General features: G+C 46.2%; 1 protein-coding gene across 1 annotated transcript in view; it reads left to right on the forward strand.

Moving 5' to 3' along the window:
- Positions 1–8305: 8305 nt before the first annotated feature.
- Positions 8306–17167, forward strand: part of CHSY1 (chondroitin sulfate synthase 1) — a 60504-nt gene continuing 51642 nt past the window's right edge. Inside the window, exon 1 of the mRNA XM_064480524.1 lies at positions 8306–8647. Within this exon, the coding sequence (XP_064336594.1) occupies positions 8325–8647 (323 nt within the window). The 5' untranslated portion in view covers positions 8306–8324. The remainder of the gene's footprint in view (positions 8648–17167) is intronic.

Below are 17167 nucleotides of genomic sequence, written 5' to 3' on the forward strand. Positions count from 1 at the left end.
CAACAACATGGATGGATTTCAAAATTATTAACATGTGTGAAAGAAGCCAGATGGAAAAAAGTACCTACTGTAGGATTCCACTTCTACAGAACTCTAGAAAACGCACACTAGTCCATCGTGATCAGCGGTTGCCTGAGATAGAGTTTGGGGGCAGGGAGGGAGTAACTTTGGGGGATGACAGAGTTCACTGTCTTGATAGTGGTTGTCTTTGTCCGTCTGGACTGCTATAACGAAATACCACCGACTGGGTAGCTTATCAACAACAGAAATGTATTTCTCACAGTTCTGGAGGCTGAAAGGCTGAGATCTTGATGTCGGCATGGCCAGGTGAGGGCCCTCGTCCAAGTCTCATACTTCTCATTGTGTCTTCACGTAGGGAGGGAGCTAGGGAGCTCCACGGGGTGCTTTTTATAAGGGCACTAACCCCATTCACGAAGGCTCCACCAACATGACCAAGTCACCTCCCCACAACCCTATCTCCTAATACCATCACCTTGGAGGTTAGGATTTCAACATATGAATATGGAGGGACACAAACCTTCAGACCATAGCAGCGATGGTGGTTTTACTGGTATATACATTTACAAAAACTTACCAAATAGCAAATTTGAAATGTGCAGTTTCTTGTATATCAGTTAGACATCAACAACACTGTTTCTAAAAATTCTTTCTGTTCAAATGACTGGCGAGGTTTCTATCCCCTGACTGGACCCTGATGGCACAGGTGGTTCTGGTAGGGGTCAGAGCTCTCTAGGGAATCTTTGAGTCTCTGTTAGTTTTGATCACTTGACATCACAAAACTTTTATGTCCCAGGCAAGTGTCATGAGCAGCTCCCATGTCCGAGCCCATGTAATTCAGTTTTTCACCCTTGCTTCCGACGTTGACCCTCTTATAACTGAGGCACTTGGCTTTATTACCATCAAATATTTAGAAATAAAATGTATTTTGCAATTGCTAAGTGTTTATTTCTCATATAACCAAACAAAACGTTGATTGTCAAATGTCACAACACCTGGAAAGCATAAAGCAGAAAACAGATTATTGCTACTTCAGTCAATTTCCTTCTGTTTACTTCAACATCACTGAAACGTCTGGCAGCAGGGCCAACTGTATCTCAAGGTCACTTCCAGTCTGTGATTAAAAAAACATATAATCTATGAAACTTCTCTTGCATTTGCTAGGCAAGAGGGCATATTTTCAGAGTGCCCTCTGAATTCAGCTGTGGGCAGGGACTGGGGCCTTTCTTGGGGGGACACAACCAAGGCAAACACTGTATGCAGATGACTATGCCACTGACAGTTTGTGTGAGTGCAAAAGGATTAAAGGTGGCTTTTTGAGAACTGCAAAGAAAACATTTGGACCTCCAGGGCCTGCAGACAGCCTCTCCAGTAAGAACCTGTCTATGGCCGGCAACCCCAGGCAGATGCAAAAGGAAATCTCCCATATACAGTCAGTTTACACTGGCTGATACTTTTCATCTGATGGGTAAATGGACCCATTTCCCACAAGAAAGCAGCGATCTACGGCTCTCAAAACTATCTGGGTATCAGAATCACAGGGAGAGGTCCTTGTTAAACCTACACTCCCCCGGAGTTTCTCACTGTTTCAAGAAGCATTCTAGCTAACTGTTTAGTTCAACTCCGCTCATTTCACGGTGTCACCAGCTAGTTAGCCACAAACTCAAGACCGGGATATCACTTTGCAAAATGCTGGTAAAGGTGATAATTAGAAACAGGTTATCATTAACCATAAAATAAAATATCTGACCATTATTCTGAGTTCAAGGATTACTGACCTTCACTTAACAGGAACAGCTACATACCACAAGAGGGCGCCATTGTCACAAAGTTCTAGCACTGCCCTTTGCTTTCCTGTGTTTAATACAATAGTTCAGGAAACTGTTGAAAGATTGATACTTTCATATGCTTAAGGAAGGAAAAACAAGACATGGCATGAGGCTCTAAGATTATGGAAGATTCATGAATCAAATACAAGGAGGAGCCAGTATAAAACAAGTGGAGAATGAGATTCTGAAGAAATACAGGCCTTTGGCTGGTTTGATAAGGTTCAATAATATTTCCCTGCTGGGAGAACACATAATGATATGCCAAGGAAACTGGAAAGTAAAAGTTCAGTTAGATCTCTGAAATTTTCATTTTAACCAGTTGCTAAAGGGTAAGAGACAAAACTGGAAAAAAAAATATTCGGGGGAATCTTGCCTACAGCCTGAGGCGTTTTGGGTCGGGTTGCTGGCTGATTGCTGACAGCCCTCCCTGTGTGGCTCCTGGGTTTCTTCTCTCCGGGCTCCAGTTTCCACTTCCGTTAAACAAGACCAGTTGCACCGAATAAGGTCTCAGGAAGAATCTACAGTCTCAGTGGTCGATGCTGTGTTAGTAGTACTTTAGAGCTTTGACTTGCAGGAAATTGGTACTTTTTTGGGATAGATAATAGACTCACATAGTAAAAAATCAGACAGATGTTTAACAGTATCCATCGGAAACTCTCACGCACATGTCTCAACCAGCACGCCCTTTGCAGGTCTCACTTTTATTTCTTATGCATTCTTCTAGTGTTGTTATTAAAAAAAAAAAAAAAACTAGCAAAATTCTTATTCTCTCTGCTTTCCGTCCTGTACCGAGCGGCACTCTCTCCAGCTCAGAAGGGAAAGCGCTTCCTCGCCCTGTTTTACATCCGTAGAGCAGCTCATTCTCCGTTGGATACGGAAGCGATTCCTCCCCTACTCCCCACTAAACGGACGCGGGTCTAATCTTTTACTACCACAATTAATGTGTCAGAGAATAACCCTGTAGAAGCGTCGTTCTGTACTGGTATGACTGGAGGAAAACTTCTCAGGAGTGGGATTGTTAGGTCAAAAGTAAATGCGTTTGTAATTTGCCATTTTGATCAAATTGCCCTCCAAATGGGTGGTCGGACTCTGCTCTCCCCCCAGCCTGCTGGAGAGCCTCTTTCTCCAGACTCCACAGCAGAATGGCTCATCCCACGGAGTTTAAACTCCCGGAAAGGCCTTACTGCCGTGTCTGATAACAACCCTTATCACCCAGCCCTGGATGGCCCTAGCCCAGGCCCGACAGCATGACAACAAGGTGTGTAAAAGCTCAAGGAACTGGGGTCATCTAGCAGGCCTTCCGATGTCTTCTCATCGTGTTGTACTTAATGTGTTTCTGGATCTGAATTTCTGCTGCCTCAGTTTGGAGCTTAAACCTTCTTCTGCAGCTTGAATTTTTTTTCCCTCAGGCAATTTTATGCCTCATTAGGCCTCAAGTAAAACAAAGAGAGTTTGAGTTGCACATTTGGAGCGTTTCCACGAGGCGCCCAAGCCTGACCACCACCGTGTGCGGCCCTCAGGTGGTGATGCTGCAGGCCAGTTGACCAGCGCCTGGGTTCTGATGGAGGGCCCCCTTCCCTCCTGAGGAATGGAAGCTTTGTCTCTGTGCAAACTCTCCAGCTGTGGAAACTCTGGCACTGCTTTAAAGATTAATGGCATTTCTTGGCAACAGATGGGAAAGGCAAACTTCTCTGCTACACAAGGATTAAGTCTTAGGCTAGAAGCAAACTGTCCCCAGTCTCTGCAGTGAGGTTATCTTCCAGAGAACATTTGGGCAGTTTCCCAATAATGCCTGTGCTGGCAGCAGCCAACGTTTTCCAGTTAGTAAGGTTACATCCCATCCGGCCAGCATACAGAGTAGTGCTAAACTTCTCTCGGTCTCTCTCCCATATACACATGCACTTGTGTGAGAAACACACACACACACACGCTCAATATCTGATGGACAGAATGGACAGAACTGATAAGCAGACTGAGGAAGCATGAAGAACATTCTGGAACAACCAATGTCAGATCTACTAGAGTCTGGAGCCAGAACATAAACCATAATCACTTGCCCATTCCTGCATCTAGCTGGAAATGCTGCAAATAAAAGGGAAGTCCGAATAAAGTTCATTAGCTAATGAGGACCTTAAATGTCAGTTTAATAGCAGCATTAATAATAAAGTGAAGTTTTATTGGGTTAATAGAAGTTAAGTGGTAATATTAGTAAAATGGTCATTATAGAGTTTCTTCTTTGCAGGCAATGAACAGAGCTTCTGAAAGGATGGATTATTATAACTCCCCACTTTGCATTTGCTGTTTCTTAAAAAGAGGCATCTTTAAAGGTTTTAAAAAATTATTACCACTTTTTGCAGGGCCCCCGCCTGAGGCAGGAATCCAGGAGCTGTGTCTTTAAAGAAGCCCTTACAGGGAACTCGGTCGGTTGTTCAGGCTTGCTGCCAACAAACAATTGAGGTATTTACTGAGGGTTTCCAAGAAATTGCTGCAAATTATATGAAATGTTATACCTGCAACAGGCGTTCAATGTATTAGGAACAGGATAAAAATGCAGTATGTGTGGGAACAGAGTTGCAATTTGTGAGAAAGTGTTTGGTAACGTAGGTAGAGATGAATTTTAATTGTGTGTCATGAGGAATCACACGCATGGAAATGGAAAGGAAGTTAGAGGATGTGGCCTTTTTGAACAAATTTATAATCATCTGTCTAGAATCACTAAGGAGGAACTTTTAACATGATCTAGTGGAAAGACTCATTTAGAGACAAGGAAACTGAGACCCTGAGGGGGAGGCGCAGCTGGTCCAGAGGGAACTGGCTCAGTGCAGAAGGAAGCCCAGAACCATGACTCGGTATCCCTGATCCAGCCCAGGCCCCTCCTGGGTGGGCTGTGTGCCATTAGGGGTCTTCCTTACTGAGACAGACTCTGTCTGATCATAGTGAACACCACTCCTTTTTCAAACAAGAAATGTGGTCAATGACTCCCTCAACTGAACAGCGAGCATTTCTGGTGCAGCTACTTTGAGAAAAGCTCTTTCCTCAGTTTCCTCAGTTGAAATGCCTAAGAAATCTGATCAACTGGACTTCTCACCTTTAAAGATAAATCAAGGAGAGGAAGATGTGGGGAGTGAGGAGCTGCCCCAACCTTGAGAGGGTTTCAGAGAGGGTGTGTGTGTGTGTGTGTGTGTGTGTGTGTGTGTGTGTGTACGTGTACTGGGGGGCAGGGGCTCTGATGCACGCCATTCTCCCAGATCCTTGCTGGTATTGGCTGTGTTGGAGTCAGTGGGGCCGGTCTCTGGACGGACTTCCATGCTGGGCTTACTTAGACGTCTGACTGTTTGGGCCTCTGGCTGTCACCAAAGTCCTTGGTCCCGGCATTTGCCTCCAGTTGTGAAATTTCTCAACTAGGACAGCTCTGCTTCCTGATCCAGGCCTCTGAGAGGGCCCTTAATGGGACACGTTTGGGTCCCTCCCCAGGAGAAATTCCTCAGCCAGACCGTCCAGCTGTGCAGGAGCTCCCCACCCCTCACCCCCAGCAGGCTGCGCCTGGGAAGCTGCCCCTGCCTCAGTGTGAAGGTTCCTGGAGCCCCTGGCTGACGTCTACAGATCCCCAGTTTCCCTCTTCTCCTCAAGTCCTCCCTTAGCCTGGCATCCCCCCGCTCTTCCTGGGAGGACTTCACCTTTGTCGTATTCCCCTTGACCCACGTGCTTTAAACCTTCGGGCTTCATGGAGCATAGGGTATTCTCTCTACATTACCGAGGGGGCATTCCTGCTGAGTCTGCCTGTGGACAGGCGAGGTTGCTGACCTAGGAACTGAGGGACATCCAGCAGCCAGGAAACGAAGGCGGACAAGACATTTAGCATCCTCAGAATATTAACTGCCATCACACATTTATGTACTTTTCATCAGATTTTAGTCTAGATGAGGAAATAGAGAAGTTTAAAGCAGATTAGAAAATACAGAAATCATTATGTCATGAAATTGAACATTTGTATTTTGCCAGATTTGTGCTTTATGGAAATCATTGTGAATTATGGGGCTGTTGCTGAATTTGGGGGATCTGGTGACTACTCGGCATTTGTGGCTTATGGTCTTACTGGAAACCCCTTTGGGTGGTTTTAGAGCCTGTAATTCATGGTTATGTGTTCTGTATTTTTCTCAAGACCACTGTTGGAATCCTGTATTCACTGCATAATGAGTATTTTATTTTTAGATGTGGATCACCTCTTAGGGAGGGAGTCTGTGGGAAGGTGGGCAATGAACTATTTCTGACATAAATCACAAATGCCAAAGAAAGTGGTGATACTCAAAGAATAAACAAGAGTGACCACCATTCAATTGCAGAGATGGTATCTGTATCTTCCACAAGGTGGCACTTTAAATTGGGTAATATTTCAATCATTTGGTCATTTTAGCAATGAAGAAAAACCCAAGAATTATTCCATGCATGCTTATTTTCTGTCCCTCATTCCTGGGTTCATTTGATTAAATGAAGGGAAGATGTCAGGCCCAGGAAAATAACTTAGTCTCCAGGAGTTTCACTTAAAAAACCCCAATACACTGCGACTAAGTAACAAGACTAATATTTCTCTGTACAAACGTTTGTTGTAAGGGTGCTTTCTCAGCTTTTATTGCCTTAGCAGAGTTTTCTTTTTTTTTTTTAAGGGGAAAAGCATAAAATTTAAAATCCATCATAACATCTACAAAACAGAAAAGACTCAGACATAGTAAACTTATGGTTACCGAGGGGGAAAGGGGATGGGAAGAGATACCTTTGGGAGTTTGAGATTTGCAAATACTAACAACTATATATAAAATAGATTTTTAAAAAATGAATATCTTCTGTATAGCATAGGGAACTATATTCATTATCTTGTAGTAACCTGTAATGAAAAGAATATGAAAATGAATGTATGTACATATATGTACGACTGAAACATTATGCTGTACACCAGAAATTGACACACTGTAAACTGACGACACTTCAGTAACGAAAAATAAAAAAGAAAAGAAGAAAAAAAAATCCATCATAGAGAAGCCGGTTCTCAAAACCTGTCTTTAGAAATCCACACCACTTTTATGGACAGACTATGTTAAAATATTGACAAAGATTCAGATTAGAGATACTAGCTGAGTATCTGCCCACATAGAATATAAATAAAACAGTATTAGCATCACCTACCATTTCTTCAACATCCATTAAATGCTAGTACTGTTAGGAGCTTGGACATCAAGTAAGCCTTTTTTTTTTTAGCTTAGAAGCTAGTGGCAGGGAACAAGGTAACTGAATTCACGGTTCACTCTCCAAGCGTGCACGTCTCAAACGGCTCCTGAACTGTTTATTCTATACGTGCTCACTCCTGCCCACACGGCGGCGGGAACAAAGATACAGTGTGAATCGAGAAGACGCGAGGAAGGTAGCCGGTGAGGTCCGCCTGGCTGGAGGGCAGGGCATGGGCAGTGGGGTTTATTTGAGGACAGACTATGCAGGAAGAACGAGTGGTTCGTGGAAAGTCTGGGGACTAAGAAGCCCTTTCTTCAAAAATCCCTCCTAAAATTCACGCTGCCGACGCATCTTGCAGAACCAGGCGGCCAACAGGCACTGCCCCTCGGAGGAGATGCCCCTTGGGCGGGTGCTGGGCGCCGCCGCCGGGCGTCCGAACGCGGGCCAGCGGGGGCGTGGTCGCCGGGCGGATAACGGGCTGCTGGGCGCCGCGGTCCGGGCCCCTGCAGGCGCCGAGCCCGGCCCCACGCCCCCTCCGCCCCGGCGGCCCCGCCGCAGACCGCGCAGGCCGGGCGGGGCGGGGCGGGGCGGACTCCGAGCCCGTCTGGAGGGGTTTTTTTTTTTTCGTCAAACTTTGGCCACGTGAACCGCCCCCCATTCACTTTTGCGCCAATCGGGCGGCGCGGACGGATCCCGAGAGGGGCCAGGCCCCGCCGCCGCCGGGGCCGCTTCATAACGCGCCGTGCGTGACGTGGGGGGCTCCTGTTGCAATGGCGAGCTAAGCCGGAGGATGTGCAGCTGCAGCGGCGGCGCCGGCCACGAAGACGACGGGGGCGGGCGCAGCGCCAGCGGAGCCAAGCCAGCCGGGAGACGCGGGCAGGGCGGGACGCGGGCTCGGGCTCCGCTGCCACTGCCGTCGCCGTCGCGCTGGCCCTGCGCCCCCGCGCGCGAGCAGGAGGAGCCGCCGCCGCCGCCTCGCTCCCGAGCCGCCGCCGGCGCTCGCCGGGCATGGTCCCCTCTTAAAGGCGCAGGCCGCGGCGGTGGGGGTGGGCGTGCGGAACAAAGCGCCGGCGCGGGGCCTGCGGGCGGCTCGGGGGCCGGGATGGGCGCGGCGGGCCCGCGGCGGCCGCGGCGCTGCCCGGGCCGAGCCTCGCGGCGCTAGGGCGGGCTGGCCTCCGCGGGCGGGGGCGGCGGGCTGAAGGCGCGCGGAGCCTGCGGCGGCGGCGGCGGCCCGGCGGGCGGAGCGGCGCGGGCATGGCCGCGCGCGGCCGGCGTGCCTGGCTCAGCGTGCTGCTCGGACTCGTGCTGGGCTTCGTGCTGGCCTCGCGGCTCGTCCTGCCCCGCGCCTCCGAGCTGAAGCGAGTGGGCCCGCGGCGCCGCGCCAGCCCCGAGGGTTGCCGGCCCGGGCAGGCGTCTGGGGCTTCCCAGGCTGGCGGGGCGCGCGGTGATGCTCGGGGGACGCAGCTCTGGCCGCACGGCCCAGCCCTGGATGGCAGCGCACGCGACAGGAACTTTCTCTTCGTGGGAGTCATGACCGCCCAAAAATACCTGCAGACCCGCGCTGTGGCTGCCTACAGGTGAGCCCCTGCTCCCCGGGCACCGCCTCCTGCATGCAGCATCCCAGCCAGGTGCCCTGCGGGTCCACCCGTGGCTCGTGCCTTTACCGGCTTCCCAGACCCAAGGCTCCCGGGGTTGTTGTGGAATAGGGTGCCCGTCGGGCGATGTCGGGCATTGGCGGCAGAGGTCAGAGGCGGGATGGTGAGCGTTGCGCTCAAGAGCAATGGCTTTGAGGTTAGACGGACCAGGGTGGGCCTTCTGGGTGTGGTCCTCTCTGACTTTCTGCAGGACCCTTTAGCTTTCCATGTCCAAGCCCTGTCCTTTGTTAAGTGGGCCTGACAACGTATTTCCCTCATAAGGTTGTTGGAAAAACTTAGCACAGTGCCTGTGTTAGCGGTGACAGTGGTGGTTATTATTTGATTCTCTGAAGTCTGCACCTTTATCCTTGCAGAACTGGAGCCGATGTAAATTAATCTGATAAGAGCTCTTCCACTGGTAGATTTCACTGTTGGACTCATTGCTGTAAATGACAGAGGTGTCCACTGCCCACTCAACCACACCAGTCTGTTCAGTGAACGGAAACAGAACCTTTAGGAAAAGTAGTCCTTCGCCCATGGTAGATTTGGTATTAACTAGCCCCTTTTAGTGATGTGTGTTATCCAGTATCTGACCCCTAGTTGGCCATATGAGTCATAAAAGTGGCAGGAATCATGTTCAGGATTAACAAAAGGATTAGACAAAGTAATCTTTAGAAGAGAAAGAGGTGATTTTGGAATGGCACATTTGTATTGGAATGAATTTGAGGTAGAAAAAGGATGTAGATTCAGTAAAGGGCTTTAATGGAAACCTTACGCTTGTGAAGTGCAGAAATTCTGACTGTACCGATGACAGTTGGGATTCATCCAGCCTCAGAACAAACCAGTGTGGGGAAGGTCCTCTGGGAATGGACTTTCAGAGCAGTCATTGCTGGGCAAGGCCAAGATGGTTGCCATTGGTTCTTGATTTACAGCCAATACCCTTATAATTTCAGCTTTTAAATCTAGTTCTGGTCTAAATTTTTAGGCATTGGATGTTGTGAGGGGAAAAGCATGTTCTTCTAAGGGAGGAAGTAAAGGATTGAAAAGGAGTATGAAAGAGTAATAGAAGTCTGCCCTTTCATTCCCCATTCCTATGTGTTTCTACTAGGGTCTTGTTTAAGTCCAGAGCCCAGCTTCTTCCAGGAAAGGTCCTGAGTGCCTGAAAAGCTTAGACATGTCGGCACTGTAAATTGGACTAATTTGGGAACCCGGAGATCAAGCTTTTCTCCCAGGTCTACCATTAATTACCTGGAATTTTATGTGAATTGTGCTTTTGGGCAAAAGAAACATCCACATCAGAAATTGAGGATGAGCTGTATAAATTGTTTACAGTATGGTTTTGAAAGTAAATCTACGTGACTGCAGTTTGGGGACAAGTCCTTTGAAATCACAACTTTGGGACAATTACCAGAGTAGTGTTTGTTGGAATAGTAGATGGTGTGATTCTTTGCTCCCCAGATACATTTTCACAGATACAAAATCAACATATACAAACCCCTAGGGGTCCTAGTACAGTGGTGACGCTCAGGAAATGTAATGCAAACGAGACCTACTAGTTAATATCCAACATTTGGAGATGATCTTTTCCCGAAGCCCATGCTTGAGGCTCTGCTCTTGGCTTTCTTTCTAAATCTCTCTCTCTCTCTCTCTTTTATCTCATTGTTTATTTTCTTTAAGGCAGTTAGGGGAAAGTAGAAACACACCATTTGCCCTCTGGCTGTTGTTTGTGACAACTCTGCCTTTCTGATAAAACCCTTACCAGGAAGCAGCGTATCCTATTCTGTCAGCTTACCTCTTTTTGTATCTCTCTGATCTTAAGAACTCACATTAGTTGGAGCCTGGGGGTGGACCTACCTCGCTGGTTAAGGTCCTCTGCTTCTCAGCCTGTCAACCCTGTGTTTAGACTGGCTGCAGGAGATGGCACAAGATGATTTCAGCCTTAAGGAACTTTCGGGGAAGGCCAAAATTGGGATGGAGGTTATAGGGTGTAACATGATTATGGCTTTGCTGTGCTTTGCAGCCTGGGCCAAATGTCCACACTCAGCTCTTAAATCGGAAGTTTCAAGCACAGTTCAGTATAAAAAAGTCAGCTCAAGTCTTCTAGCACGAGGTAGAACTCTAGTTTGGTACTGAGTGTGCTCAGTTTTACATTTCTCCTGAGAGGCAAATTCATTCTTTACCTCAGGAAAAAAAACCTCACTGATTTTTGTTTTTATTTATTAAAGTAAAAGAATCGCTTGGCTCGTGGGTTGAAGGAGATGGCAGTGTTTTTACGAAGATGGCACTATGGTGTATTTTTATGCTAGGGTATTGAAAATGTTAGAATTCAGATCTAGGGACTAGTAACTATCTGAGATCCAGAAAGGAGCTTAAAAAAAGCCTTTGAAAAATCCAGGGAGGTGCACCCATCTGCACTAAAGGTAGTGCACTTTAATAGTGAAATAGCTCCATTGTTACTGATTTTTACTTTACAGAGCTGCCATGTGCTTAAAGTGGGGAGAGGGACCACCAAGAGATTTTAGCAGTGCAGTGACAGCAGATAGCAGACAAGAAGCAGATTTTAACAAGCAGGCAGAACAAAATTTAAATCACAGCCCATCAGAGACAGGCCAAGGCTAACTTCTTCCTAGGTACTGAGCAGATACCATAGTTAAGTTCATAGGAGGGGTCCTGGTTCATCAAAATGTTCCAGTATGCTTAGGATTTGTCCTTTTGTTTAACCAACACATTCATGGTCCCTTGGGTCCAGACTGAGTGTTGGGGACACAAGGGTGAAGATGCTTGCTCTCCTGAGCTGCTGTTTCAGTGGATGGGACAGACACTAAAAAGAGGGTTTCAGCTGGTGATCAGTGCTGTGGAGAAAATAGAACAGGGGAAGGGCAGGGTGGGGCGGTGTCATCTCTCTGTTAGGTGGTTGGGGAAGGCCTCAGAGAACGTGGTGTCTGGGCTGGGATCTGATAATGAGGAGCCGTTGGTGGGACTGTCATTGATAAGCATGTGAGGTAGAGGGAAGAACTGGTTAAGTTACAGGGCAGCAACCAGCTTAGACAGGAACCTGAGGGTCAGTGAAAGAAAGAGGACAAGGCCAGAGTGTATTGTCTCCTGGAATTTTATGCTAAATCAATTAGGAAGCCTTTGGAGGGTTAGACGGGAAAGAAGGATTGTGTTATGTTCTGAAAAGTTAATTTTGCCTGTCGTGTGGAGAATGGGTTGTAGGGGAGCAAGGAGATGTTAGGAGATGGTCCAAGTGGAGATGAGGGTGGCTGAGACTAGTGTGGTAGCATTGGGGCTGGAGAGAAGGGGATGGTTCAGGACTTAGGCTGGAGTTAAAGATGTGTTGACCGAATGCTCATAGGGGTGAGGCAGAGGAATTAACAATGACTTCTTGGATTTTTTCCTTGAAAGGCAGGGTGGTGGGTCGTGATGTCATTTCTTGAAATGGGGAAAGCTGGAGGAGGAATAGATTTAGGGGGAAGAGGTTAAGTCAGCAGAGATCTGGTTTTGCACAGGAACAAGTGGATGCATCCTTAGCCTTACGCATGTAATGACTTTAAAAAGGAATTGAGAGAAGATTTATATATGAAATGATTACGGTGTTGGAGCTCCCCGAGGGTTCTGGGTAGCTGCGGTTCTACAAATAAACATAATTTTTTTTTTTTTTTACTCACCTGCAAAGTATTTGTATTCTAGGTAATTTCACTTTAAAATGGTACTGTGATTCCTGCAGAGTAGTTCATTTTGCTGGTTAGTGACGGTTCATCAGAACTCTTAGCTGGGTTCCTTGTGTCTTTTGTTAGTAGGTGCAGTACATATTTTTTCCATATTTTTTCTTATATTGTTTGATATGCAGAAGTTAGATGTTCATGTAGTTCAGTCTTTTTTTTTTTTTTTTTCTTTTCTTTCTTTTAGACTTTAGGGTTGTTTTTTCCCCTAAGCTCAGAAAGTTTTATTGCCCTGGAGAGATTTTTTTTTTTTAAGTTACCTTTTTTTTCTGATTCTAGAAAGGGTACAAATCATCTTAGCCTCATTTTTCCCCCAAATGGTACATTGTCTCAGGACCATCTGTTGAATAAGCTCCCATTTCCCTACCAATTTGAAATGCCATCTTCATCATACTCAAAATTCCTGGGTATGTTTTTGGACTTCCTATTTTGTTCCATTGATCTTTCTGTTTGTTCTTGTGCCAGTACCACCCGTTGAAGTTACTGGAGGTTGAATAATATTTTAATATCCGGAAGACAAGTTCCCCTTTGTCACTCTTCTATTTCAAACATTTCTTGGCATATACTTACCTGTTCATGCTTGGAGAGTTTTGATGCTGCTTATACTTTTTTTAATTAATGGTTTGATAAAAAAGAAAAAAGCATCCACGTTTAGCTCTTTAGTCCATTTTTATGCCCAGAACACTAGGTTAATCCAACACCTTTTGTTTATCTTGATTCTTGCCTCCCCTGGGTTGAAAATGGGGAAACTGTTTGTTCTTTCTTTACTTTCTCAGAGGAAAGAGGTAGATGGTTTCCCTTCTTTGCCCCAGGGGCGAGAAAGGGCACCATTAAGGACTCGCATCAGTCTGTAGGGAATTGTGGGAAGAAAGTTTGAGAAACACTAGCTTTAGATAAAGGAATCTTACTGCAGGATTTTTTTTTTTTTTAACCAGTTAATGGCCTTTTCCTAATGCTTTAAATGAAGGTAGACTGCTCCTTTTACCAACCTTAATGAGCAACGCTCAGAGTTCTCTCCTTCTTTCTTGAACTCAGTAAACTATGTTTATCTTGAAACAGTTTAGAGCCATGCTTGCTTTCTCAGGTAGAATTCAATTTGGCAAAAACTTACTGAAAGCCTTCTGTGATCCACATCATCAACCCGGAAGTGAACTTCTGGGGCACAACCCATTTCACGTTATGAATTACGGGTGTGAGAAAACTAGTGAAAATTGCGATCCTGAAGGTGAGTTGAGTGTCACATGTCATGGTTCCAGGTCCTGATGCCTTCAGACAGTTAGAAGTTTCCAAGGACGTCGTAGTTGTCAGTGCGTGATTGTGTTTTCACCGCGTTGGCAGTTTTCACTTCTCCCCGTCCGTTAATAAAGCTGCTGTTTATTGGAAATAGATTAATAATTCCATTCCTGCCGAGTTCATCGTCCAGGGTAGGAAACAGATGATAATCCTGGGTGGTAGGGGCCCACAGGGTGCCTGGACTAGTTACTGTGTGGATATGGAAGAAAGAGGCCTGCACTGACATGAAGGGGCTCCAGGAAGGTCTCATCACTTTCCTACTTACCCCTCTTCCCTTCTTTAGTCTTGAAGGATGAGCAGGAGATTTGGAGGCAGGGACAGGTACATTCCTGGAGACGTGAAATGGTCGGAGGTAGTGGAGGGATAGTGATGAAGGACAGTTCATTGGGGCTGGGGTCTGAGATGCAGCACTTCCTCTAGAAATTTTTCCGAAGCAATTTAAAGATGTGCTCAAGACCAAAGTGGAAATTTCAAGTATCATTGGTGTCCTGCAAAGCTGGGGACCACTGATTCCACTGATTTACCCAGACTGGGATCTGCTTCTCTAACTTTAAAAAATGGTGTGGCTGAAATATGTTTACTGGAATTAATGAGTAGGTTTTAAAGTTGTATACCCAGTATGAGACCGCTTTTGTTTAAAAATTAAGTAAAGTAAAATGTTCGTGTTTATGTGACATAGAAAAGAAGGTGTAAAAGAATACACATGCCATGATGCTGAATGACTTTTCATATTCTCCTTGGCACTTCTCTGTATTTTGAGCCCTTAAATTGTAATAAAGCTACAAACTACAGTTGTTTTTTTTTTTTTTTTTTTTTTTAAAGGAGGTGACAGCTCTTGGGAGGAAATGTGAGTGTAGTTTTGAGTGGTTAAATTGTAGGTACCTGCAGGACTGCTGTGCACAGATGGCATATTGACCTGGGGTTTCCTGGGGGTTCAAGTCAGGGTCGTTCTTGTCTCAGTAACTGACAGTTGCTCCTGCCCCCAAATACAGGGCTAACACTTGTGTTTGATTACTGTAATTGTTTCCTCAGTTACTGTGACTCCCCGCTTCCAGGTGATACTTGGGAGAATCGGGTGGCAGCATTTTTAACGTGAGGGCCCCGGCTGCCACATATTCATGTAAGTGTTCAGCACCTCCACTTATTGTCAGTATCTTTTTGGCTTCTGGTTCTGGGTGGAACTGGAGGAACAAGAAACTTAGTTACGATTTAAAAGTACTGAGGTTGTCCATCTCACCTTAATTCCGTGTCGTTTTCTCAAGTGTTCATAGCTACCGTGTTTACTCTGTAGTTGAGTACGTTTCTTTATGGGTGATTAAAAATAAGGTGTAGTCTGTTCTGAGTTGACATCAACTCTGAACTTGCAAAACTTGAGGATTATTGAAAATGTAGACTTTAATACCATTGAGACAATTGTTTTATAATCTTTACCTAGATACAGAGGCTGATTTTGTGTTAAATTTTGTTCTGTGTGTTTCCAGCCTAATGTCAGAAAATGATTGGGCAGAATTTACAGTAGCAAAGGGACCCAAACACAAAAGGAAGGTTTCAAAGCTAACGTTCGAGTAAAGTCTTCTGACCTTCAGTACCAGCCTAGACTCTGAAGGCGTCCCTGACGGGCAGGGCTTGGCCAGGCAGATGGAATGGGAGGAAGTGGCTGAAGTGGGTGTAAGGCTTCTCTCCTTATCTGTGATGACTCTCTTCTCAGCCTTAGCAGCAGAGGAGGGACTGCAGAAGAAATGTGGGCGATGACCTGGGAGACAGGTGTGGGGATGGACAAGCCAACAGGCTGGCCAGTGTTGGTGTTAAAGTCAGACTTCTCTTGCATCCTGGCTTTGACATTTATTAGCTTTGTCTTCGTGGGCAAATTACTTACCTGGCTTTTGAGCCTCAGTCTTCTCATCTGTAAAATGTGGGTCAGGGGACCTCTCACAGCTCCTGGAGCTGTCATGAGGTTGAGTGTCTGATGCCCTCAGCACAGTGCCCCACATGCCTTAACTCCTCAGTGGCGGGTGGCTGTTGGCAGTTGGGAAGCAGGCTTGCTTCCAGGGAACACCTCAACAGAGGAAGACTGGCTTGCGAAAGAGTTGGCTAAATTGGGTTCAGGCTGGTTTTATTGTTTGCATTAAACAACACTGATTCTTCAAATTTTTTTGCTTAGAATTAGATTTCGAAACTAATTTTGGTTGTGCAGGATTCAGAATTAGTTGCATATTTACACTTTTAAGTGTATAGCAGCAAAATACGAACTGTATACAGTAGCTCTCCAAGACTTGAAGCTTTGGAAATGGATCATAAGGTCAGAATTTGCCTTCTGCCATTAACACTCCAAATTTTAATTCTTGTGTTTCAAAGAGGGCATATTTGTGGTCTCTGCTGATGAGTATTCCCATTGTTTGCTGTGAACCTGGGCTCAGAGGGCAGGTTGCTCTTAGCTCTTAATGCCTTGGAGCTGCCTCCTGGGCTGGTGCCCAGACCATTGTTGAGGTGGGAGGCTGTAATCCACCCCTCAGTAGCTTGATTGAGGGTGAAAAAGGATCTCTAATGCTTGCTCTCACCTTTAGTCTGTTTTTTAGGATTAATGGTAAAGAGTCTAATTTGATTTTTCTTTTAAAAAATTTCCCCACCACTTGTGATCACTGTTATCTTTATCCACCTCCTTCCAAAATGAACATGAGATTGCTCACATCAAAAGGTCATACACAGTGAGACAGAATTTAAAAGAGGAAGCCACATATCCGGAAACCACATAAACAGAAGGGGGAACCTGGAGCTAAGTACTCTGACTGCAGTGCTCCCCACGCCAAAACAAGACCCAGAGATACCGGGCTGAATATGGCTTATAACGTCCTGCCTATCACTGGGGGTGCTCCTTCAGCTCCAGGAGAGGCCTTGAATCCTCCCTGGGGAGCCTGGGAAGCCCTCTGGGTTCTCCCAGGTTCATAGCTGCTCTGCCTGGCAGCATAGAACTGTCCTCTATGTACTTTTTTTGGGAGGATGAGCTAAGATTGCTGCTCCGTCAGTCACACTGTGCTTCCTGTAAGGATACTCGATGAATTTCCCGCACTTCTCTTCCATAGATCAGGGGAGAAATTTTCCTGAGGTCTCAGTACCTGGAATCATCATTTCACTTAACCCCTAAAGAGTGGGACACAGTCTTGTGACTTCTTGGTTGCCAGCTGAAAGACTTACAGCTGAATTTGGCCCCACGTTAGCAGACGCAGAGGCCCCAGGGTGGCTGATAGGTCCTTCCACCAGTGTAGAGCTGAGCGGGCAGCCCCTACCCGGATTCTCCCCTCCCTGCTACAGGCGCCACCTCCACTCCTTCCTCCCACTTTCCTACGCTTGTTTCTCTTTGGCCTGGTTTTCTTGTTTATTCTTTTCATCCTGTATACATTTTGGTTAAGTTGTCTCAAATCCTTTCTGCAATGGGAGTTGACTGAAAAAA

The sequence above is a fragment of the Camelus dromedarius genome, chromosome 29, assembly GCF_036321535.1.
Source record: "Camelus dromedarius isolate mCamDro1 chromosome 29, mCamDro1.pat, whole genome shotgun sequence".
Taxonomy (NCBI): Eukaryota; Metazoa; Chordata; class Mammalia; order Artiodactyla; family Camelidae; genus Camelus; species Camelus dromedarius.